Here is a 21,392-nt window from a genome sequence, read left to right as displayed (position 1 = left end):
ACCTCCCTCTAGGAAGAAAGTCATGGGGAAGAGACAGTCCACAGAGTGGGCTTTGTTTTCCTTAATTCCCATGAAAGAGGTAGCAATGTTGTCTAACCAGAAAAATGGTAACTTTTTCTGAATTGAACAAAACAAAGTTGACATCTGCATTTGTCAGTGAGTGAACTATATAACCAAGTAGGTAATTTCTGTGTAATCATTAAAGGTAACAGGCCAGTGTGTACAGACACTGCAGGCGTCTACTGTAGCCACACTGTGACAATGGTGGAGATGGAGGGAAATGTACACAGTGATAAATTGGCTACAAAAGAGGACTATGGCACTTGGCACCCTCACTGAAAAGCAACTCAAAGAATATCTCCTAGCAACAGCAACCCAAAGCATCATAGATTGCACCTTCTCACTTACTACAAAGATTGCAGTAAACAGCACCCCCTTTGAAACATAGAGAAACAGGCCATAATACGAACTAAGCATTTTTCTGTATAAAGTCAGGCTAACTTATATAATCATTTGCCAATGGGCAATAAGTTAAGTGGCATTTTGCTTACTGTTTAACAACAAGCCATTTTTAGTGTTTCTTGGGAGGGAAAAAATAAAGTAGATCTAATTTGTTACTGCTGTTACCCTTGCCTCCTGTTAAAGGACAGGTTATTACAACTGATTATTGTTTTCCCAATCACTTTCTTCTACCCAATAAGTGAACCTGGCTGATGCTACCTGATAAATATTCATCGCCTGCTTGCTTCTTAGTCATACTGCCATCATTATGCCAATTCAGGTCACAAAAGCTTGCGTGAACTTATTTTTCCAGTTTCTTAAATGACTGTTGACAAAAATGATCTTTTACTTTAGATGAAGATACAGTGATAATGATAAAGTCACTGTGCCATGGATGCTCAGGCCCTGGGTGCCCACGCTGTACCTTTAGGATACTAAGCACCTAGATGCTTTGGTTCATCCAGTCCTTGGAAGGTAGATATAACTACCCTTCCCACTGAACCTTAAACAGACCAAGCAGCTTGACTAAAGATACCAGATGGTCAGTTGTAGGTTCAAGCTATGAACTTTCTCTCCTGAACTTTGCATCATAACCACCCCTCCCTCTCTACCGAATGGCAACTTTCCCCGGAGATAGTAAGTCTTCCTCCTAGTTCCAAATTCTGTTGCTCTGTTTGGTGCAGTACCAACCACAACCACCCTCCCCTGCCCCGCCCCGTGGTTAAACTTACTTCTTGATGTCTGGCCAAGAACCCATGACTAGACAGGTCAAACTCCCTAGGAGAGAACTTAGTACTGTTTTTCTGGTAATGGACATGAAATATTTTTATGATAAACCAATTTTGTAGCCATATAAAATTGAACTACTTGAGAGACAATGGCCTGCTGAGTCTGACAGTGTTTTTCTGGCTGTAACTGGTTCTTTACCACCTCTGCTTTGTGAGATCTCTAATTTAATCTCATTCTCATGAAGAACTGTTATGATGGGCATGGTCTGTGTACATGGTTTTTTAGTAATTTCATCTGGACTAAGATGCTAATTACCTGCTTTGATAGTCCATTTATCTAGCACTCCATACCATCACTTGGCCCTAGAAACCTAGAATGTCCTAGACTCCCAAGTCCAACTCTGCAGAATTCTGTAGCTCAGTGAATTCCCTGTTCAGTTGCCATCCACAGACAGAGGCCTGTGTTAGCTCCTCATTTTCCTTTGCCAACCCCACCATTAAAAGCCTTGCCAGCTCTACCCACTAAATCTCTCAAATTCTTCATTATGTCTCTCTAGTCACTGCCTTTCTATACAATTATCCCTGCCAGGAGTGTCACTGAAAGCTTCTAAATGGTATCACTACCTGCGATTTCACCATAGGACAACTCATTCTTCATACTACAATCAAAGTGTGTTTTTCAATTTTATTTTATGTGTGTGGACATTTTGCCGGCACAAATGTCTGTGCACCACTTGCATACTTTATATACACCGAAGCCAGAGGAAGGTATCACATCCCCTTGAACTGGACTTACAGGTGGTTCTAAGACACATGCGAGTGTTGAGAATCAAACACAGGTCCTCTGGAAGAACAGCCAATGCTCTTAACCATGAGCCATCTCTCTAGCCCCAATAATCAAATCCTGGGTTTTTTTTTAAAGCAATAATCAAATCGTGTAACATACCAACTTGAAAACTTGCAGTCGTTCTCACTACTCACCTGAGATGCTTCAAACTCTTTAACATCATTTACAAAGCCTTCTGATAGGCCTACCACATCTCATTGCCTTCTCACTGAGGACCACCTCAGGCATAGGAACATCCTCTCCCTATAGGCATTGTGCTTTCTTTTACTTCACAGGTTTTGTATGTGCTCTTTAGGGAGCCCCCATCCCCTGCATTTAAGATGGTAGTCTCTCTTACTTGATGTCTTACTTGGTGTCTCGGGTCACAGTTCTACTTGTAATTCTGTGCTAAGTACCTATCTGTTTTCCTGTTGTGAAGTCTGGGAGCTGTGGGACCAGGGGATGGGGTAGTGAGGGGGAGGGGTGTCAGGGTATGTCCAAACCCCAGAACACCCCTCCCCGACTCCAGGCTTGACTATCCCAGTGTAGGTAGGCCTGTGGCCCCAACTTTACCACCCCTCCAGGAGGTCTTGTAGCCTGGTAGCCAGTTTAATTTCCTCTCCTCTTATAAGGTCATGTCAAGCAGCATCTGGAATTCCTCCTTATGCAGATGAGGTCTCTCTAGCACCCTGGCCAGGGCCAAAAACATACATTCATCCCAATACCCACCCACCCCCAAAGGTTTAAGTAGCCTTTGTTCCCCCAAATTAAAGCTGACTCGCTGAAGCTGTCTCCTGAAAAATCTGTTTTTCATTATTACATCAGGCCCACAGCTACCTGAGTGCTCTCTCTCTCTCTGTCTCTCTCTCTGTGTCACACACACACACACACACACACACACACACACACACACACACACACACACAGCATTACTGCCCCCTCCTTCCCCTCTCAGGATCCACCAATCACAATGGGCAGGGAAACGGAGCCTGAATGGCATCAGCCTTATCAGCCTGTCACTCAAGATGGTTAAGTCTGAAGAATGCAGCCACACCCCTCTAATTCACCCTGCATCTTTACTGGGTAGCTCTGGGTGTAAGGCAGAAGAGGCATTAATTCTTTAAAACACTTAAGTTTAAAATAATATTCATTTGCAGAGAAGTTCCCCAAGCAATACAGATAGTTTTTTTATACTACCTCCCAATTTCCAGTACTCATATCTTGCACTGATGCAATGTCCTTGCCACAACTAGCAGACATGTATTAGGATCTCATTATTAATCCAAGTTCACATTTTTCCTTTTATAAGTATTTTAAATTTTGCTTTATTATTATTACTCTGTGTGTATGTGCATGATGTGTGTGTATAAGTACAAGCACAAACTTGCCATCCGTGTGTGTGTGTGTGTGTGTGTGTGTGTGTGTGTGTGTGTGTGTGTAGGTCAGAGGTCACCTTTCAGGAGTCTATTCTCTCCTTCCATCATGAGAATTGAATTCAGGTGATTCCACAGTGAGTGCCTCCACCCTCTGACTGTGGCTCTCTGGACTGACCTTTACTAACTTTCTGTTAGCTGTTACTTTATTCTCCTTTCCTGCTTTTGGGGCCCTGCCTAGGATACCTGTCTCTTTAGGAACACACCTCTTGGCTTCTGTACTTTACTGGACTTGCCTTATTTTTGATTACCTTGAGTATTTTGAGACTCTGTACTCTGTGTATGTCCTCCCTTGGGGATTGTCTGGTATCTCCCCAGATTAGACCGGGATGATAGGACTGATCGGGGAAACCACAGAAGCAAGTATCATGTACATACTGCTATTTGCTGTCAGTGAGACCTCTTTCGGGTGACATTTTCTTTTAGCTCCTGACTAGGGCAGTGCTTGTCACATGCCCCATGTCACTTACTCCTTTCTCTTACCTTACAGTATTCAGGAAGACACTAGGTCTAGCCCCTTTAAGGGGCAAGAAGTTTTGCATAGCTTCCTTGAGGACAAAGTGTCAACCTATTTAATTGACATTCCTGTGTGGCGGAGACCTGTGTAGCCTTTTCCCTGTGTTTACTGATCCAGTCTTTCATTTGTGCAGATACAGAACCGTGGGTCTCCATTACTCACAGGTTCTAGTTCAATATTGCTTGATTTTGCTCCCAGATTGTTCCTTCTCTGGCCACCGGGGCTCTTTCCATGTGTATTTGTGTTTATTTTAAATACCCCCTTTGGCCTTAGGCACGTCCTTTTCTGGCAAGATATTTCTCAACATGACCCAATTATAAATTGGCCATTTCTCCAAGACTCTCTGGCTCCTTGCAAAGGTGACTATATGAGAAACCATAAGATCTCTGAAAGCATTACATAATTAAATTAAAAACTGGACTCATAATTGGTTTCATTTGGAAACCTCAGATATACAAAGAATGATGTAATGTTCCTACCACCCCAAATGAGCAAGTGTTATTTTTAATTTTGCTTCTGACATATTTTAAAAGAAAAGCACTTACAACGTCAAAGGTCATTTTCCCTCTCTCTGTCTTGCCAGAAGCAATCAACCACATGTGTAGATTCTTTTTTTAGACACGTAGACTGTACGTTGTAGAGAGTATCTGTAGACTCACATATGTGTTAAGGAGAAGACTGGCCTTTAGTTGAGCTGTGTCCCCTGACTTGTGAGCTGCTCTAGGTGGTAGCTGTGGTGCTGTGTGTGTGGTGTGTGCACACACTCTGTCCCACTCACTTCTCCTGAAGCTTTGCCCTTCCTTCAAGAGTATCTTCTCTCTGCTCTTATTTTAAACCAGTTCTCTGTAGACTGCCCTGTGTATCATCCTTGCCAGAAGAGAGCAGATGTGCCGAAGCCATAGGCTTTGGGAAAGAAAATATTATTGAGGTTTTTAAACTTAAACGAGTTGTTTGACAATTTAATCACTTCCACCCTCACTCTCGCCTCCGTTTTCAACTCCTTCCCTTCCCACAAATCCCTTTCTCACCATCATGCCTGCCTGCTTCATTCTGTGATGCACTGACTTTAACCAGGGCTATCTATTGGAACTTGGTGTCCTCACCAATGGATACACAGCTAAAGACAGTGACTTCTCCCTTCCCAGAATCCATCAGTAGCCAATAGTTGAGCAAAGGGCCTGGGAGACATATGTTAACAGGACCAGTCTTGTACAGGCCAAGGGCATATAACCACAACTCTGGGAGATAAGACTGTAACGCCACAACATGTCCAGAAGATGGCGTTTCACAGCCCCTCCCTGTCTTCCGCTCTTACAGTCTTTATCTTCCTCTTCTATGATTCTTCTAGGATCTCTCTTAGGAAAATTTTGAACTGCAAAGAACTGTACAAATGTAGTATCTTACTCCTCTGTTCATTGTGCAAAATACATACATACATACGTACATACGTACATACGTACACACGTACACACGTACACACGTACACACGTACATACGTACATACGTACATACATACCTTGAACTTGGCACATTTATTTATTTGTTAGGAGCACCTGGCTCTTGAACAATTATTTACAATTTTCTATTAACATATACTACTTATACTAATTCTGAGCTTAACAATAGTATCATCTCCTTCCAGTTCTTTTTGAATTGTGCTTTTGGAAAGTTAAGGGTGCTGGGGTCATTGGGTACCTGGAAACCATGATAGTAGTTTCTATGATTCCTTATTTTATTTTTCTTAAACTTGTTGTTCCTTAAAATATTATGAAAAACATCTCCCAAAGAGAAGAGGCACATTATTAAAGCTCACAAAACCATGCCCAGCAAGGGAGTTAAAATGCAAAGTTAATTGCACAGTTGTAAGGTGAAAGGCCTCAGCTTTCATCTCCAGCCTCTGGATTCCTCTAGTGGGCAGTTCTAATGATAGGTTCTGGGCATGGAGCACGTTGTCTTACCCCAGCAAGACAGGAGGACTTTGTTTGGAAATCCCAGTAACTCATCTAATTTTTCCCTGTAGCCTACACTTACTTTGCAAAAGCAAATTTGGAAGCAGTTGCTTGAAGACAGTTGGCGTAGTATCCAGACAGTCACCACCTGCACAATGAAGCACTTCCTGAGGTAAGTGACCTCGGCTCCCTGGACAACCCTCTGAAACTGAATCTCCCTTGCCTGTTAGAGAACTGTTTCCTCTGTTCCTCAGCTGTGGTCCCAAGACAGGTCTGTTGGCACTGCATCTTGAATGAGGGTAATGCATGATCCTAACTCTTGTCAACCCTTTGATGTTGAGAGAGCTTGTGGAGATGACAGGAGAGTCTGGGCTCCATGTGGACCTTGGAGACATGTGTCCCTGAAGAATAATATGTAGCCACCTGAAATTTGAAGTCTATGAATCATCTATTAAGGGATCAAATTAATGTAATTTGTGTAAAATCCACTGCTCTGAAATAAAGTATTTTAAATCTCCAAAAAGTTAGGGCTTGGCTGACACACCAAACCACACTAGTATTTTCTCTGACCACAATCTGTTTTCAGCTTCTTCCTGCTGCCTGGTGATGTCTCTGTGGTATCTATTATCAGCTTCCAGAAAGACCTGTGTGGAGTATCTGTGTTAGAGTTCTTTGGACAGTCCTGCTGTTTAGAAAATGTTGTGTGGACATCTTATAACTAACTTCAAGATTACTAATTGCCATCAAATTTTCTAATAAAATATATTGAAGTCGGGCAGTGGTGGTGCACACCTTTAATCCCAGCACTTGGGAGGCAGAGGCGGATTTCTGAGTTTGAGGCCATCCTGGTCTACAGAGTGAGTTCCAGGACAGCCAGGGCTACACAGAAAAACCCTTTCTCGAAAACAAAAATAAAATAAAATAAATTGAATCATAGCAAAATATGACAAAATAAAGTCAGTCTGAGTCTTAGAAAATTAAATACATGCTCCCAAAAAAATGTAATCTTTTTTCCATCAAGATAGTGACCTCCGTCTGTTACACATCTGCTCTGCTCACCCTCTAAGCAATGGCCTTGCTTCTTTGAAGAAATTATTTGGCTCTCTCAGAGGCAGTTTAAGGCTTGCTTCTCCCCACTGGCTTTGCTTCCATCATTGTTTATGGAGGCGTAGGCAAGGGTGTGAGGGATTCACTGTACATTGATATGACCAGTGGTGATTACTAGGTAATTATTCAAAACTATCTGGAGATCACAATTACAGAGTTTGGTATCTTGAACAGAATATTCACTAACTTGTTTATCTCAGCTATGTGAAAAGATATCACTAAGACATTTATTTGACCTGATATGTTTTTGGTTTAGTTATTAACCCACCTGTTTATACAGTCAAGAAAAACTGGTATGACTATCTCCTGAATGGAAATATAAATCCTTTAGCTGTAGAACCATGCTAACAAGAAGCTCCATGTGGCCTGAAGCTTAGCAGCCAGGAGCTTCCTCCATCACAGAGGTCGGGGTGATTGTGGGATTTGTGTCAAGCCTGTACTGGTGAACTTTTTCTTCTGTCTCAGTGCATTTTGGACTTGAGCCAAAACCATTCTACAAGAAATTGTAGCATTGGTTTCTCTAAGATTCCTTGATAAATCAAATGGGTGCAATGGTGTGTTTGTAGAGACCCTAATACTTTATTTTAGAACCAATCTCCACATGATGATTGGGAAGTGGTAAAATGAAAATCTATTGGTAAAGTTTTGTACCCACTAGGATCAGTGATAGTGAACTAGTGTCAGTTGTGTGTTCTAACACAAACTTCTCTTTTTCCTTGACACATATATTTATAAAGATCATCTGTCATTCGTTACTTATGTGAGACGGCAGATAGAATAGCAGACTGCACATTAAGGAGATGAGGGGGCGGCAGGATGGCTTATAGAAGAAAGATGGTTGACGGCGAGTCTGATGACCTGATTTTGATCCCAGAACCCACATGGTGGAAGGAGCCAACCGAATCCTGCATGCTGTTTTCCACATGTGTGCTGTGGCATACCCACATACTTGCAGGCAAACAGGTACACACAATCACACACGTGTGCACAAGTGTGTGTACATGCACATACACAAACACAGACACAACATGAATAGGTGTTAAAAGAAAGAGGGGTCTTCACCAATTATTTATTTTGAAAACACAAAAGGAGCTTCGTTGCCCATTCTTGGTTGATTACTGGTTTTTGGTTAATATTTTGTTTTTAATATTTTTTACTGTCATATTATTCAGGGGTGTTTTCTTTGTTAATGTATATGGAATGTGAAAGGTAGACATCAAGAAATTTACAAACTCTATAAGGTTATTTTCCCCCAAACAGTCCATCCTCATAGCTGCTGGGCATTTCATTTCAACCAAAAAAAAGATATATAACATTGCCTGGGTGAATCGGGTATTAATTTTTGATTCATTACATTACGTAAAATGAGGAGCTGACTTTTACTGAGGAAAATTTCAGCATTTTTTAAGAGGCCACAAGGAGACCCATGTGTCATGTGTTAGCTGATATGTCCTGGATGAACACCAGAAGAAGCTAGATTAACTTTGAGAAATCCAGATGGTAAGAGAGAATGTATTTTAACTCACATTTAAACTATATGGTGTCTATATTAGTCTTTTTTTCTAAATGCCTCAATCTGAACAATTTATTTTAAAAAAAAAATAGTTTATTCAGCTCATTATTCTGGAAGCAGGGAGGTTCAAAGTAGAAGTGTTACATCTGAAGAGGGCCTTCTTGCTGCCAAAGGCCCTGAAGAATCCCAAGGCTCTACGTGGTGAGAGGGGCTATGACAGACACCCAAACTAAACTACATAAGAGCCCTACTTTCAAGATCATAAACAGATTGATCCACTAACCCATAAATGGACTCATTCATGAGGGTGGTGCACCCATGGCCTAGTCATTTCTCAAAGGTGTCACTGGTCCAACCCCTTAGCATTTCACAGTGGAGATCAGTTTTGAACATGAGTTTTGCACAGGCCAATCAAATCACAGCAGCAGGCGCCTCTTCAGCTGCCACTGCCATCACATATAGTAAATAGTGGAGCTGCTCAGAGCATAAAGGAAAAAAGAAAATGTTTTATGTATGTTTCTTTAAATGCATCAGCTAGAACAAATAATTACTACAGGAAGAGTACACCAGCTGAGGATATGTTTGTAAGTCGTGGAATGTTGGCTAACTGTCCATGGGCACCTAATCTGACCTTAGCCACGGCTGGATAAAAAGAAAACAAAGGACACAGTGAATGAGAACAACATGCCCGACCTCAAAAGGATGTCAGTGTGGTTTATACCCCATGTGGCTTAGGGTTTTACAACATACTCTACTTCTGTTAATTCAATGGATAGGTAGCGTAATGGGGCTCAAGACTTGTACTCAAGATCTTTGCCCTCATTAGAATTTTATTATTTTGAAATTGGATTTTTTTAAAGTCACCAGAACATTATTTTGGAACATTCTGAAAAGGGGGATTTTGAAGACACTCCTCATAAATACTTGCTGCTGCCTGTTCCAGCCTCAGTCTCTCACTTCTCCACTGCGAAACTTCCTGTGTATGTTCGTTCCAGAAGTAAGAAAAGAAGGGCAAGAATTTGCCAAACTCAAACCTCCATGAGAGGAACTGAGCAACACAGCAGATCCATCCGTCCCTCTGGGCTTTGAAGGAATTGGGGGAAGTATTTTACTGTTCTGATTGGCTAACTAAAGCTTCATCACTCACACACATAACTGTACTGGGCTTTGAAAGTCCGTCGCGCTTAGCTAACAGGTAGACTGATTCTTTCAGTCATCACTTGCTGAGATGACACCCATATTGCAGCAATTTTCTTCTTAGAGCAGCTGTAGTAAAGAACTGGATGAACATCCTATAGAGGAAGACCAGGAAGCTTGCTCAGCATTTGAACACAGACCTATTTCCGGTGCTTCTGCATTTTGTAACCCTTACACCGTGTGCCACTGTGAATCTTTGTGAGTGAGACGCATGAATGAGAGATGGTCTTTGCTCCAGAACCTAGCACTTTAGTAGTTTAGAATAAGGACAGCAGGTGAAAAGCCACAATGAGCAAAATAGAGTGAGCGCTTCGGTACCCCACTTCAAGAGACAAGGATATCTTTTAGAGTGGGCAGAGGGTAAATAGAGGAATTAAGAGATAATCCTACATTTGCAACTATAGCATCAAACAGCCCAAAAGCATGGTAGCATTTTTACCCCAACTCAAAGCAGGCTTCGAAGAGAATCCTTTTCTCTGCTAGAAAAGGATTTTCCCTTTAACTAAAAACCCAGTCTAAGCTCTTCCCTTAACACACATGTGAAAGCAGAGACCCAGAGAGGCAAAGTAGCTTGTCTGAGAGCACACAGCTCATACTGGCTAATTACGAATACATTTGCAGTCTGATTTCTAGACTATCCAGGCAAATGTTCCATCCAATACCAACTGACTTCCTGTGCTTTTGATTTTGAGGGCAACAGCACAGGGGTGTGGTTATGCCTGAATTTACTTAGTATCACTTGAAGCCTTGGTAGAGGTTATTAGATAGGGAAGCTATCTTTAAACAATAAATAAAGACAAGACCCAGAAACATACATGAATGGCCCATGCAACCAATTCCTCTCACAGAAGGTGGGCACTTTAATCCACTGTCTCAATTTTCCCTTTTTCACGACACATACATATATACATACATACATACATACGTACACAAACATGTTTATATGTGTGTATAAAGCATAAATGCTTACATCCACACAAACCATAAGTGTACATGTGCACACCTACAGCTCATTACTCTACATATATCTTTGTGCACACATTTTATTTTTTCCATGCATTGAAATAAACAACTGATTCTGCACTCTTGTAAAATCTATTAACTTGCATCTTTTCCCAGTTATTCCCTCCTGTGCTGTCTCTAAAGTGTGCTACTGCTAGTCCTGTGTTCTCTTTCCCCTCAGCTTTTCAGGGGCTCACTCTATGGTCATGTGACTATTTATACTCCTTTCCTTCAGAGGCAAGATCAAAGATGGAAGCCAGGGGCACCCCATAGAAGCTGCTCTGGTTTCTAGTTATTTATCAACCGGAATTTTTTCTCTTCCTCTGGAAAAAAAAAAAAAACCACAATGGCCTCCCAGGTATTTTCTTACCTCCCTGTGGGACAATCAAGACTGGCTTTCCTATTGCCTAAGAGATACCCCACTGGTAAGCAGCACATCTGCTCTTGCAAAATAGTTGAGTTCCCAATGCCAACCTCTGTCAACACACAACCACCAGTAGCTTTATCTCTGAAGTTCTAGCCTTTGCAGGCAGGTACCTACACTCATAGGCACACACACACACACACAGACACACACATACCACACACATACACACACATACCATACACATACATGCACATACCACACATATACCCACACATACATAAAGACATACACACAAGCATTAATTTAAAACAAAATCAGTCTTATCGTTTAATGACTAAGCTTTTCTGTACCATTTCAGAGAACAGAACCATACATTTTCCTCTAGAATTATTATAATATTTTTCAATATTTCAGTTATAAATTTTTATTTATTATTCCTGTACATGCATTTGTGTGCATGTGTGTGGTCGAGTGCAAAGCATGTATACATACATTTATGTAGGGGCAAAGGTCACAGTGTTAGGTGTCTTCCTCAGACAAGCTCTACCTTATTTTTTTGAGACAGGGTCTCTCATTAACCCTGGATCTCACTGATTCCGCCACAGTAGCAGGAGAGGAACCCCAGAGATCCCCCTGTCTCTGCCTCTTCATCAGTAGTGTTACAGGTGCACATCGCCACTCTGCCTCTTTATGTGGGTGCTAGGGATTGAACTGAGGTCCTCCTGTTTGAGATGAAAGCACTTATAGAGTCCTCCCAGACCCTAGTTTAATAAGTACTTTTATTTGCCAATAAAAGTTTATAGTTGAGATGACATTTAAGTATGTTCTAGATGTCAATATATAGTGTTTGCTGGTCCCCTCATTCATAGTAGACACAGAACAAAAGAATGTGACTTTAAAAAAAAATGTATCTTGTAAAAGGAATGCTTTTAAGTAACAGATTTTTAATTTGAGTAATGATAACATTAATAAACTGAGTTAACCGTCCATCTTCTTTTCCTTAGATAAAAGAGGATGAGCCATTAATTAATTATTTCACTGACCTCGACATCCCTGCGTATTCTCTAAACCCTCAGTCTCCCTGAATGTAAACACAATGCCCATCACCATGGCAACAAAATTAGAGACAGCTTCAAACCATTGAAAATAGTTACCCACCAGCCCCTTTTGTTTTTACTTCTCAGTAGGCAGTATGGTCTCTTCAGAGGAAGAATGCTAAGAAAGACTGTAAGCCTTACTCCACCTGATGACAGGGCCTAGGGTCTCTCCCTCTCTGTAGGAAACATTTTTCCAGAGGCTCACAGGTGTTTGTTTCCCCCCCCCCCACGTGTGATTTCCCATCCAGTTCATGCATTAAATATTCTGACTCTTTCTTCCCCTTTAAAAAGCATGTGAAGAAAAAGGTCTGATTCACCAGGTCAAACACCTTTGTCACATTAATTCTATTCCAAACACCCACAGTTCTCAGGTCATTTTAGACTGTATACGTGATGCTGGGGTGCTGAGTGACTCTCTGTGGTTAGTGTTTCCACTTAGACCACTGTGTTTTGAGACAACCACTGGTTCTCCATTTGGATATTCTAGTTTCTCACCAAGAGTCTACTTCTTGTTTATTGCAGGATTTCTTCAAGCAAGAATTGACTTTCATTAGCACATTCAGTGAAACTATTCTTTAGGCCTGTTTTCTCTTATCATTTCGAAAGAAGATATCACACACCCATATTTTAAATTATGAAGTAGTATGCAACACAGGTCCCTACCTCTCATCCTCAGGCAAGGCACCACCAGGCTCCTCCTGAATCTCCTCTTCCTGAACCCTCATTCAACTGTCAGCTCTCCTCTCATGAAGCAGCCTAGACAGGAGTTCACTTTTATTTGGTGACAAAGATATAATTCATTGTCAATAATTTACTCTGATTGAGGCTAAAGAGTGAATTTCAATACTAAATATAGTCATAATTGTTTTACAGAAGAATATTGCCGTGAACTCATCCAAAAGCCCCACTAAACAGTGTGTTAATAAACAACAGTGACAGAAAATGTTGACGATGAAAGACAGACAGTAGCTCTTATTATAGCGTCCGAGTCTCCTTGTGCTTCAGCAAGGCATTCTTGCTCAGGGGCTGCAGCACCTCATTTTGAAACAGTATAAGAAAGACATGATTAAAAATCATAAGCAAGTGCAAAACTCTACTGCCTGTGCATCGGTGACTGTCAGAGTCTTCACCTTCTAGTCCTGAGATTGCCTACAAAATTTAACAGACTTGTCATAGTGAGTGGAGAACAGCAAATGTCCTTAAAACTTTTACCAGTTGCTTATTCAGGTGGGGAGAAGCCCCCTAGGCCTGTGTCATTGGTAGAAGTGGTAAGACAGAGGCAGGTCTGTCCAGGACTGTGTTTACAATGCCCCCTCTCAAACCCGAGGACATAAAGCACAATGGGAAAGGGCCAAGAATGAGCCCCATGAGTTCTTCCACACCGAGAACTAGACAGACCTTGCCTTCCTTTCTCCACCCCACGTCCCCCTTCTCTCTCTCTCTCTCTCTCTCTCTCTCTCTCTCTCTCTCTCTCTCTCTCTCTGTCTCTTCCTTCCTCAATCAAAAAGGAAAAACATATTTATATGCCTCTTAATTTCCTCCTCTGAGTAATATATCAACATGTCAACACAGTTAACAATCCCACAAAACATTCCACCATTTAAAATTTTGTTTTTCTTTTGATCAAGAATTTCCCCCATGAACTTCCTAGTTTTGGTAATTGAATCCACGCATATGCATATGGGAATTTTGCTGCTCTAGTCCTTCCATGGGGTAGAACTCTGATCTTCTATTTCCCAGCATGCCTTGCCTAGACTAGCCTATGCAACAGACACAAAATAGATTATATCTCTCAAAATATTAATTGATCTGAAGATCAGGATATTTTTTAAGATAGTATTTAAAGTGGCAAAGCTGTTCTTTAAATGAAGTGTCTATGTATGTTAGCTAATTAGTAAAACAAGGGATGGACTAGAGAGTTGTCTTCGCAGTTATAAACACTTGTAGCTCTTGTAGAGGACTTGAGTCTGGCTCCCAGCACCCACACAGAAGCTCACAAAATCCCTAACTCCAGTTCCAAAGGATCAAAGGATCCAAGTCTCTCTTCTGAACTTTCAGGTACCAGGCACATGAGGTGCACATACATACATGCTGACACACTTATACACATAAAATATTTATCTTTAAAACAAACTTCCCTTCTTTCAAAAAAAGAAAGAGCAAGATCAGTGGAAATTTAAATTTATCTTGGATAACAAACAGTGTTACAAAGACTGCAGGCTTGAAGCTCATGACAGAGTAGGTAGCACGTCAGTGCCAGGTCACTGGGAGTTTGTCATTCACAGTTTGTTGGACGATTTATGTGACTGGGGCAGGGCTGCCATAGTCTTCTGGCACTTCCTCTTCAGAGTGATGCTTTCATCCTAAGCCCACCATGCAATTTCACTGCATTTCACTACTCTTGACAATGTAAACACCTTTGGGGGTATGAAAAAAAAAGAGAGAGAGAATGTGATATCTTTTTTTCTTTGTTTATACAAAATCATCTGCTTGCAAAAACCATGTGGCTTCTCCTTCTGAAATACAAGGAGATTTGGGGGAGAAATGGTACTCAGGCTCTAAGTCACTTCCTGACACCTCGATGACACTTCTAAGTCTCAGACACACCTGATATCTTGATATGGCAGTCACAGGGGTGACATTCTGGAGCCCGATTTAAGCTCTAAAATAGCTGGTGCCTCTACTCTGGGCAGAGTGACTATGAAGAAGCTCCCTGTGTTAAAACGCTTCTCTTGCTGTAATCAATACCTGAGAGCAACTTCAATGGAAAGATTTACTTAACTCATAATTTTGAAGTAATTGCTGTGCCCTATCACTCTGAACCTGTGGTGAGGCAGCAGTTCAGGTCGGAGGCACTCAGGGAGCAAAGCTGCTCACCTGTGACCATACAGCAAAGGGACAGGATCCCACAGTCCCTTCACTGACAGGCCCCCAGTGACCTAAAGACCTCCTGCTAGGTCTCACCACTTCCCAGGAGCATCTCCCTAGGGATCAAGACTTAAATTCCCCAGGGCCTTTGGAGAACATTCAACTTCTAAATGATAGCATCCCATAAAAGCAATTTTTAGAGCCTTTTAACTCTCGAGATTTGGTACTACAAGGACCCAGAGATATGTGGTCTAGAGTCCTGATGCACAGACTTGAAAGGGGCTTTGTTTGGACACTAGTCCTCATGCTGAGGCCATTTGCAATTGAAAGCCAGAACAGAACAGGTAAAGGCTTTCCTCCTTTACGTTTATAATAGAAGTAATACTTCCCAGAATTTCTATCATTGTTAGCTGGAGACCAGTCAACAAAGAGATAACTCAACCCCCTTTTTTTTCTTAAATAGTCATCCGATAGTTAGAAGAAAAAAAAAAGGAGCACATTAAGTCTTATCATTTTTTCACTTGCCTAATCAAAATGTTCTACTAAATTTATTTTTAGGATAACTTTTTTTTGAAACCTGTTATTCTGAATCCTACCAGAGCTTAGAATGTATTTGCCTTGAACCCTTAAATGTCAGATTTCATAGTAATGATTTCATAGTAATTGGCTGGGCACAGAAAAAAACATATCCTATTATGACTTATGGTGATCATTTTATACACTTTAGAGGGGTTTTTTTTTATCAGTTTTGAGCTTTTTAAAATAATATATATCAAAAAGAAAATGTACTTAATAGATCAAGGAAAATACTGCTAATGACACCAATAATTAGCAATAAATCACTATTAAAATTGTTTTATCTCTTAGAGAAAACTTAGGTCATTGCATGTGTATTTGACTGCATTTTTTTTTTCTGTTTGGTAACTATTGTGAGCATTTCCATGTTACTAGCTATGTTACTAGCTATCCTACGGTGTGATTTTCTTGCCTGCAAAAGTATTCCATTGTTTCTTTTTGTGGAGCAGCTTAGATACTGGAACTTTCTGTCGTGTGTGTGTGTGTGTGTGTGTGTGTGTGTGTGTGTGTGTGTGTGTGTGTTTATAAGATCTAAAGCCTGTCCCTTTGGACATATTAGACTCCTAACTTTTAACACAAGGTTGTTGACTGTACTTGAACCTGAACAATTCAAACGCATGAAGAATATAACCAAATAACTGGTTGACTAATTGGTCAACTAAATGAATCACATTGTTAAGAATGTTAACCATTGTAATTGATCTGAATAACCATAAACACCTTATGATGGAAGTAGAGGTAATCAGAGAACATTCAAAATCTTTTAGAAACAACACCAGTGGGAAGTAATAGAAATAATTCTGTCTCCTAGGAACATAATGTGAAGAGATGGGCTGAACATAACATTCTGGGTGACAGGTTGTCATTCTCTCTAAAACAAGAGGTACCATGAGAGTTGGGACAATAGCACAAAGAAGCAGGCACTTCCATTTTTAAAAAGAAAATTATGTAAAAAGTAGAGTCACAAGTTTAGCTACATGCATATACATGTATGTTGGAGAGAACACGATCCGTGCTTCACTGAGGTGTCTCTGGAAAGTTTAAACCAGAGAACATTGTCCTCGTGGAGGAAGAGTAAAAGGTCAAAAGTGCCTCCTCAGCAAACTGATGGGAATAGGGAAGCTTTAGGGCAGAAGCAATGAATGCTGGGATTGGTCAGTAGTCACACAGCCAAAGGAGAACAGCAGAGAGCAAGAGACCACACAGGGAGACAGGAAAGGTTGGGAGATAGAGAGGAAAGGAGAAAATTCTAGCAGTGGATCATGAGTAGAGGCCCTTAAGGGATGGCTAGAGACAGTGGTGGGGTGGGATGGGGCTGTTGGGGAGCTGAGCAGCCATTCATCCGGGCAATAGGAGGCACACGCAATCCCACGTCTCAGGCAGAGGCAATAAAAATACTGACTGAATTCCAAAATAGTCTGGACAAAGATGATAGAAGAATCTCAGAGTTTTACCTCAGCTTGTTGGCATTGTGTAAACCATAGGAACTGTCACTCTGCGGAGTGGAGCAATGAACACCCGTGGACGCTGAAATCTAATGGCTGGTTTTCTTCCCGGCTTCTCTTCTTGCTGGTGGCGGCTGCTTCTGTTCTCTCCCAGCTTTCTATCGGAAGGGTGCTGTCTTTTGTTCCCCACAGGATGTTGATCCAGGTGTGCCTATATTTTTACTGTAAATTTTTGTGGCGCTGCATGAAGTTTGTGATGCGGAAACTCACCGGAAGGTGTGAACTACAAAGGATTTGCTACGGCACCAAACCTGGAGCTTCCAGAACCATGAAAATTGGTGAGTGCTGAGCAGAAGGGAGGGCGGGGTGCAGAGGCAGAGGGATTGAGGTTGCAGTGGATATTTCCGTAAGTAATATACAAACACTCATAAAGCGCCATTTCTAACGACATTTTTGTGTATATGTTATTGCCTTAACAGAAACGTCACTGAGGGATTCAAAAAGCAAGGTAAATAAAATTATTTTCTTGCTTTTCAATAACTTTTCACTGAGGGGCTTATGTCTATCATAAAACAAACAAAAAAAAATGTGGGACAGTGAGATGACTCCGCCTGTAAAGGTAGTTTGATGTCCAGGTCCCACATAGAAGAATGGACTCCTTCAGGTTTATTCCAACTGTGTAAAGTCTGTAACCCCCACAGATATATACACAGTGTAATAAAAAAAACTTTAAAAACAACAAAAACTAAAATAAAAATTTCAAGAACAGAAAAGTTATCTCTGACTAAAAGCTAATGTAAACAAAGTGGTTAGGTCACTGCTGACACACGTTTTTATACATATATGACAGTTTCTAGGCAGACTTGTAAAGTTTAATTTAGTATTGAGTTCACTCATTTTATACTCTCTCTTAAATCATAAAATTCTTATTTCTAATTAATTCTTATTATATTCTTATATAATAACAGCATTAGCTAGCTATCTGATAGCACAGTAACCAAACCAGGTGATTTTATACTTGAGATTTTCCAATGAAGTCAGAAAAGCCTCTACATTGATGATAAAAATAGTACACGGGGCTAGAGCAAGGGATCAGCTCTTCGAAGGACCCAAGGTGGATTTTCAGCACCCAAAGGGCTCACAGCCATCAATTACTGTCTTCTGACTTTCAAATGCTCTTCACACACGTGATACACAGACACACACTCAGGCAAAACACCCATATAGATAAAATAAAATAAATATTTTAAAAATGATTACACAATTGACTATCTATTCAAGGAAAACCGCTTTATTTTGCAAGAATTTTAATACTTTTACCTCGTCTTCTTGAACTTTGGCAATCTTTAGACCAGTGGATCTCAGCCTGCAAGTTGCCTTTGGGGATCGAACAACCCTTTCACAGGGGTCACCTAAGACCTTCAGAAAGCACAGATGTTTTCATTACAATTCATAACAGTAGCAAAATTACAGTTATGAAGTAGCAATGAAAATAATTTTATGGTTGGGGGGGTCACCACAACATGAGAAACTGCGTTAAAGGGTCACAGCATTAGGAAGGTTGAGAACCACTGCCTTAGCCTATGTCCCCAGGACCCCCAGTCTATCAGATTAAAAGGAAAGCATAACGTTGTAATATAAATAGCTTAAACTAGGCTGGGCGGTGGTGGCGCACGCCTTTAATCCCAGCACTTGGGAAGCAAAGGCAAGAGGATTTCTAAGTTTGAGGCCAGCCTGGTCTACAGAGTGAGTTCCAGGACAGCCAGGACTACACAGAGAAACCCTGTCTAGAAAAACCAAAATAAATAAATAAATAAATAAATAAATAAATAAATAAATAAATAGCTTAAACTAAACAACAATGGTGAGGAATGACCAAACCTTCTCTGTGCCTGCTGTATGCCAAGTGCCATAACTAGGAAAATGGCACTCCACCAGCTGTGGAAGCCTGGGAAGCACTGGAATCCAAGCACATCAGCCTGCTTTGGCGCCTGCTTGCATGCAGAAGTGTAGTACTTGAAGCCTCCATCCCAAGAGGTATTATTGAAGCCATGGGTGCTAATGAAAAAGACTTACTGAAAGATGTTTTTTCAGCTGTTGCAGACATCAGTGAGTGTTCATCCTGATGCTATCGAAAAGACTATTGATGACATCATGGAATTGAAAAAAATTAACCCTGACATCAATCCACAGTAAGAATTAGACTTGTATGTGAGAAATACAGAACATGGCTCTCCCTCTCCCTCTCCCTCTCCCTCTCCCTCTCCCTCTCCCTCTCCCTCTCCCTCTCTCCCTCTCTCCCTCTCTCCCTCTCTCCCTCTCTCCCTCTCTCCCTCTCTCCCTCTCTCCCTCTCTCCCTCTCTCCCTCTCTCCCTCTCTCCCTCTCTCCCTCTCTCCCTCTCTCCCTCTCTCCCTCTCTCCCTCTCTCCCTCTCTCCCTCTCTCCCTCTCTCCCTCTCTCCCTCTCTCCCTCTCTCCCTCTCCCTCTCCCTCTCTCCCTCTCCCTCCCCTTACCCCTTACCCCTTCCCTGCCCCTCCCCCTCATCTTCCTCCTCTCCTTCCCTCTCCTCCTCCAGCTTCCCTTTCTCTTTAAAATAATCATCTATAATGTTTCAGATGAATATAAATAAAAATGGGGGCTCTTCATGTTCATAAATGGCAGTGACATTAGGCTTCTGGTTTGTGAGCTTATGGTCACATGGCCATGAGTGGAAAAGTGGGTGTGCAAGCTGGTATCAAAACATGAGATCCAGGAAGCCTGCTGGTCAGCAGGACATTACCTGATGTCTGTGCTTTACATTAATTGCACGTGTGCAAATCATAATGTGCATAAGTTGGTTCTGCTCCATCTAGACTATTCCTTCAATTCCTTCATGAATATTCCATTGTGCTAGGCTGATAATCTTAGAGACAGTTCCTACCTGCTTGTCAAGAAGACAGGCATGTGTGGGAGGAAGAGATGGTTTTTATATGAATATTTTAGAACTTTATAATTTATTCCTCTCATCTTGGAAGTATTAAAATGCGTTTGGCAATGTTCGTGACATTTAAATTTAGCTTTATATTTTCCACTGGGTGCAGCAATTTTTCAGTAAAATTTCAATCTTAACGGCATTTGATAGAATAAATTCTAAAGGAAGGTATATTTAGAGATACTTTGAGGTAGGTAACAATCAAACTGTCTTTTAGATCTGTGTGCATGATGACTTCAGATGTCACTGCTGAGAAAGACTGTTAATTAACCAAGATGGGGACAGAGTTGAAGGGATTTTACAGTATGCTAGGTGCTGCTCTCTGCTTGATCTGTATGGGAGTTCAGTCAGAAAAACTCCATTTTCTCCTTGTCTCTACAGCATCTACCTGTAGTCTTGTGAGCTAGTAAGCTGTACCTTTCCCTCATGCAGACATTAAGGTTGATTTAACTACATAGTAATTAGTATTAAAATCTTCTCATGGGCTGGAGAGATGACCCCACAGCTAGGAACACTTAATGCTGTCGCAAAGAACCTGAATTTGGTTCCCAGGACGCACATGGGGCCTCACAGCCACCTGTAACTCCAGTTCCAAGGTATCTCTTCTGGCTTCTGCAGGCATCTGAACGCACATGTGTGCACAATCATTTACAGACACACACACACACACACACACACACACACACACACTAAATCATTACTACATTTTAAAAACCATTTTTAATTAAAATATAATTACATCATTTCCCCCTTCCCCTCATGCTTCCTACCCCTCCCATGTTCTGTCCCCTCCTCTCCCTCAAATTCTTGGCTTCTTTTTCTTTAATTATTATTGTTCTATATGTATGTGCATAAATATATAAACTCAATCTGCTAGGCATTCACAGCAGAATGTGTACCATTGCACGGCATCAGAAGCCATGCCCCATGGGAGGAAATTGAAGAAATGGGGCTTTTTTTTTTTTTCTTAGCCCTGGAAATGAAACTCAAACAGATATCATAAAATAAGTAGTCCTGGCATGAATGGTGGAGTTAAGTCTGTTCCCACTTCTCTTGGGACACCACACACACAGGTGATGCAGCCACTGCTACCTCCCCTACAGCCACAACTGCTACCTTTGTTTCTTTTATTTTGTACAGAAAATTTCTTGTCCTGAATCCCCTGAGTGCCCCTCCCTCTTTCCTTCTCTTCCTTTCTCTCCCTCTCATACAGAGACTTTTGAAGTAAATCTAATATACCCAGCTAAATGGTCCCTAGGAATCTACTGTCAGCTCTGCTTTCAAATCTTTACTTC

At 41.2% G+C, this 21,392-nt stretch overlaps 1 protein-coding gene across 3 annotated transcripts in view; it reads left to right on the top strand.

The window, feature by feature from the left end:
* Elmod1 (ELMO domain containing 1) overlaps nucleotides 1–21,392 on the top strand; it is a 57,536-nt gene that overhangs the window by 14,659 nt on the left and 21,485 nt on the right. For 2 of the 3 annotated variants that reach the window (XM_076925238.1, XM_076925240.1), the window contains exons 2-5: nucleotides 6,026–6,126; nucleotides 17,319–17,464; nucleotides 17,606–17,634; nucleotides 19,221–19,318. In XM_076925238.1, coding sequence (XP_076781353.1) covers nucleotides 6,110–6,126; nucleotides 17,319–17,464; nucleotides 17,606–17,634; nucleotides 19,221–19,318 — 290 coding nt within the window. In that variant the 5' untranslated portion in view covers nucleotides 6,026–6,109. Of the gene's footprint in view, nucleotides 1–6,025; nucleotides 6,127–17,280; nucleotides 17,465–17,605; nucleotides 17,635–19,220; nucleotides 19,319–21,392 lie in introns of all 3 variants that reach the window. The other variant, XM_076925239.1, reaches the window with a different exon arrangement.

This window comes from Arvicanthis niloticus, chromosome 26 (assembly GCF_011762505.2).
Source record: "Arvicanthis niloticus isolate mArvNil1 chromosome 26, mArvNil1.pat.X, whole genome shotgun sequence".
Lineage (NCBI taxonomy): Eukaryota > Metazoa > Chordata > Mammalia > Rodentia > Muridae > Arvicanthis > Arvicanthis niloticus.
This window is presented reverse-complemented; position numbering and strand designations above follow the sequence as displayed.